The 5,096-nt window shown below is 38.2% G+C and overlaps 1 protein-coding gene across 1 annotated transcript; it reads right to left on the reverse strand.

Moving 5' to 3' along the window:
- Positions 1-3,875: 3,875 nt before the first annotated feature.
- LOC140514281 (olfactory receptor 11H6-like) lies at positions 3,876-4,688 on the reverse strand. The gene has a single exon (XM_072624453.1). It carries the CDS (start codon positions 4,686-4,688, stop codon positions 3,876-3,878), a length of 813 nt encoding a protein of 270 aa, XP_072480554.1.
- Between the last annotated feature and the right edge of the window lie 408 nt (positions 4,689-5,096).

Genomic DNA, 5,096 nt, shown 5'->3' on the forward strand with positions numbered 1-5,096 from the left:
TCTGTCTGTCCGTCTGTCCGTCCGTCCATCTGTCTATCTGCCTGCCTGCCTGCCTGTCTGTCTATCTATCTATCTATCTATTTGTCTAATAGTAGCCATCACTGGTGGGGAAGAAAATTCGGAAAAAAGAAAGCAACGTTATAAAGAAAGATAACTTCACTATATATTTAAAAGAAATAGCAAGTTGTACACAATAGATTTGTAGTTTCATGTGAAATCAACTTTTTTCTCTTCTGTTATGAAAATATCTGCTTTATTTCTTAAGTTCAGAATAAACTAAAAACATATTTAAGGCAGTATGCTATGCACCAAGGATAGAAAAATGAAGAGAGAAATGGTCCCGTGTACTGAAGGGGCTTGTATTCTACTGGGATTGTGTAATAGATGCTCATATATCTGACTTTTTGATGAAGAACAGTGTTTAAACAAGAGTCAAAACTGGAAGAAATAGAGAGGTTGTGAGAGACACAGATGAGGAGACAGTCCATTCCAAGAAGAGGGATTATTATTATTCAGTCATATCTGATTTTTTGTGATTCTGTGGACCAAACTGTCCATGGAGTTTTCTTGGCAACGGCACTGGAGTGGTTTGCCACTTCCTTGTCCAGTGGATTAAGACAAACAGTGGTTAAGTGACTTGCCCAGTCACACACTAATAAGTGTCTGAGACCAGATTTGAAATCAGGTGGTTTTGAGTACTTGCACAGTGTTATATCCACTGAGCCATCTTATCTGGAAGAGGGAGAAGGAATACTCTATGCCAGAATGGCTAGACTCTGGAGTGTGTGAGGGGAGGCAATGCAAAATTTACCTACAAAAGTAGAATAGAGAAAGGTAGTGAAGGATTTTAAAGGTCAAACTAAAGAGAATGTATTTTGTACAAGAAGAACCAGGGAGTTATTAGAAGGCTCTTGGTAAAAATCTGAGCTGCTAGGTGGCACAGTAGATGGATTGTTGGACCTGCACTCAAGAAGACTTATCTTCTAGAATTCAAATCTAGCCTCAGACACTTACCAGAAGTGTGACTGCTAGTAAGTCACTTAACCCTCTTTGCCTCAGTTTCTTCATCTGAGCTGAAGGAAGAAATGGCAAATCACTCTAGTATCTTTTCCAAGAACATCTCAAATTGGGTCAACAGGTGTTGGATACAACTGAAATAGCTGAGCAACCACAAAGAATTCCCACCTTCTACAAGAAACCTTTCAGCTTTAATGGTAGTGCCTTTCCTTTGGCATAGTCTCCAGTTTTCTTGTACATATCTTGTATTTTTTAAATGTTGTTCCATCCATTAGATTCACTTTTAAAAATTCAATTTTATTTCATTTTCCATTCTAAATTTTCACCCTCCCTTCACTGTTCCAACTACTGAGAAGAAAATAGAACATTATAAATGCATGCAGTCACGCAAAACAAATCCCTACATTAGCCATGTCTGAAAAAAAGAGAAAAAGAAAAAAGTAAAAGAGAGAAGGAAAAGAATATGTGCTTCATTTTGCACTCTGATTCTATCACCTCTCTCTCTGCACATCACTAGCAAAAGACTTGGCACATGGAAGATGACAAATAAATGTTTATTGAATTTACTTGAAAAAAATTAATGATGCTAGCGACTGAGAGAAGAGGAAGGGATGAATATAAAAGTTACCAAGGTAACAATAGGTGAAACAAACTGCTTAACATTGCAACAAAATCAGTTTGAAAGAGAAAGAAAAAGGGAAAAGCATAAGAAAGCATGTAAAGATGATCTTCCTCTTCAATACTTTAAAATATTGCAAAGTGGTTACCATCAAAGCTATCTGGTGTAGAGAAAAAACAGAGAAATGGAACAATAGATTACTAGATAGCCAAACACACACACACACACATACACACACAAACATAGACACACATATCTTTCACATATCATTTGAAAAAGCACTTATCTATCTGTAATGAGACCTCAAAATATGTTTTGAAAATGAAAATTACCCATAAATCTTGTTGTGATTCTTATTAACATTTCAGCTCCCAACATCAAAGAGCATATACCTTGCTATGTGACCTCAGTCAACTCACACAGACTCTTGGAGCTGCTCTTATTTTATAAAAATTATATTTATTAATCACAATAATTATATAAAAGTATTATACAATTGAATTATGAATTAAATAATGATTAAAATAATTACAGTGCTTAATAACAAAATTATACCAACTCTTTATTATCAAAGGACAGATAATTCTAGACTAAATCACTTCCCTTTATGAATGAATTATTGAATTGGTACCTTAGAGGAACGGAGCTTTTAGCAAAACATTTGGCAAAGGGTCATGCTATTTTTGACAAGGTGAATACATTTGGTTTGATGACTGCATACTTAGATTGATTCAGAACTGTTTAAATAGTCAGATCCAAATGAAGTAAATAAGAAAATGAAATAAATTGCTGTTTGATTTGGAAGGTCTCTAGTGATACATCCCTGACAAGGGCTTATTTAACTTTTGAAGACCTCTGGTGAGGTCGAACCCTCTACTTCCTTGGACACACATCTCTAATTTGGAAAGCTTGAATTCTTAGGAAAATTTTTCCTATTACTAAGTCTAAGTTGCCTTTTTGCACTGTTTACTTATTGCTCCAAGTTCTGTCCTCTGGAACCATACAGAACAAGTCTAATCCCTCATTATTAGATTATTATTCTTCAAGAACTCACAGAAAGTTATGATTTCCTCCTATGTTTTCCCAGGCAACACTTCTCCCTTCCCACCTTTCCCTCCACCCCTCCCTCATATTAATATCTCCAGTCTTTTACCTTGTTCTTCCAAAGCACCCTCCTATGCTGGGGATACTCTCTAGCTTATTAGTATCATTTGTAAAGCGTGGAACCCAGTTCTGGGCTTCCTGCTCCAGATGGGCTGTGATCAGGGTAGAATATAGTGGGATTATGATCTTCATAGTCTCACACACTGGATGACTTTGATGAATATTTTGCCCTCTGTGTCTAGGATTTCTGGATGATTTTTCTTGATGATTTCTTACTACACTCTTACCCCCTACTATGTTATAGTCCAATAAAACCCCAGAGTTACCAATCATCAGAAATTAAAACCGGGTGGTTGGAAATAATCTGAATTTTTCTTTGAGTCCTAGTGAAGAATCACTTCCTTTAGTCTGCTGAGCATTACAGTATTGTATTGGCATAAAAATTGTTCCCATGGAATAAACTTCTCTCTTCAACATAATTTGACATAATGTTAATTTGTCATAGAGTGAAGAAGTGCATAGTGGTTAGTGGGGCATGTCTTTATAAGGAGAAAAGGAATCCAGGTCCTTTAGACTACCTTGGGCAAATAGTCTCTGAGGTCTCAGTTTCATCATCTATGAAATGAAATTTTTGGACTTGACTTGTGAGGTCCTTTTTAAAATGTATGACCACATGATTTCTTCCAAGTCCTTCAATTTACACATGAGGAAACTGAGAGTTAGAGAGGTTGTGAATTGCCTAAGGTTTCATTGGAAATGTTAGAGTCAGGATTCAAACCCAGATCTTTTGGATGCATATCCTGCATTCTTCCCATCAAACAACTATGAGAAGATCATTTAGTTTTTCTTCATCCTGGGTTCTTCCTCTCAGCCATGATTCAGCAGTCAGAGTACAAGTATGTGAACCTGACTGTGAGCCACAGTCTGATTTAACTTTTCCCTGATGAGGCAGAGGACAATTTCAGGGTGATGCCCTGGGTGTATGTGTCAAGATGTAGGGAAGTGATTGCATCTCATTGGGGAGTGATTAGGAGAAGGTGAATAAGTCAGTTTAAAAGTCTAAATATCTCATTTATTTGGAAGAAATTTCATGCTCATCTGTGCTTTTCTTAGGGCAGCCTTCATCTCTTTGTTCCTAAGGCTGTAGATTAGGGGATTCACAAGTGGGGTAAACACTGAATAAAACAGTGTGATAATCTTTTTGTGTTGTGGTTACATGTCCTGATGTTGGAGTGATATACATGGACAAGACAGTTCCGAAGAACAGAGAGACCACGGTCAGATGGGATCCACAAGTGGAGAAAGCCTTCTTTCTGCCAGCTGCTGAAGGGACACGTAATACAGCTCTGAACACCAGGATATAGGATCCAAGGATGAAAGGGAAAGTGAGGAAGATGGAAAGAGAGGCAATGATAGAAATAGAAAGTTCAATTCCTGGGGCATGGATGCATGTCAAAGCCATCAAGGGGCCTGGATCACAGATAAAGTGATCAATGACATTTGGGCCACAAAAAGGCAATCGAGACAACAAATAGATAGGGATGGGAAAGCAGAGGAAGCCTGTCACCCAGCAGAAGAGAACTAGCTTGATACAGAAACGACCTGTCATGATTGTGGGGTAGTGTAGAGGTTGACAAATGGCCAGGTACCTATCAAAAGCCATAAGAGAGAGAATGGATGCCTCACTGACACCTGTGGAAAAGAAAAAGTAGAACTGGAGGAAGCAGGCAGTGAAGGAGATGGTCTTGGTCTCAGAGAGGAAATTGGCCAACATGTTAGGAACGGTGGTGCTAATACAGCAGATTTCTAAGAAGGAGAAATTGGCCAGCAGTATGTACATAGGGGTGTGGAGCTGGTGATCCAACCTTACTGCCCAGATGATGGACCCATTCCCCATCAGGGTCAGGACATAGGTCAGAGAGAAGACTGCAAAGAGGAGGATCTGCATCTCCCTGGGGCAGGGGAAGCTTAGGAGGATGAATTCAGTCACTTTGTTTGCTTCTGATATGTTCAAGACTGTTAGACCTGTGGAGAGGATGGAAGCTACTGTGACAGGCTGCCTCATTTCCCATTTCTCATTTTTCCCTAATTTAAATAATCCTTAATGATACTCCTTACTCTAAAACTCTCTGATTCTGTGGTTTTGTGTATACCAATTTAGAACTGTTAACAGTAGAACTTCTCCTGATTCTAAATTTTTAATTACCTGTGGGATTTTATCTCATATCTTCTGATTCTAGGACCAGTGCTCCTTTTTCTACACCATATGGCAATGTGATTATTCTCTCAATTCACTTTAAATTATGACCTTTAAGTAGTGATCACAGTATACCCAGTGATGTACAGGAAATTTCAG

This window comes from Notamacropus eugenii, chromosome 7, assembly GCF_028372415.1.
Source record: "Notamacropus eugenii isolate mMacEug1 chromosome 7, mMacEug1.pri_v2, whole genome shotgun sequence".
Classification (NCBI taxonomy): Eukaryota; Metazoa; Chordata; class Mammalia; order Diprotodontia; family Macropodidae; genus Notamacropus; species Notamacropus eugenii.

What these genes read in the sequence shown, in the direction of transcription:
- LOC140514281 (XM_072624453.1), bottom strand. Translation starts at nt 4,688, where the DNA reads ATGCAGATCCTCCTCTTTGCAGTCTTCTCTCTGACCTATGTCCTGACC.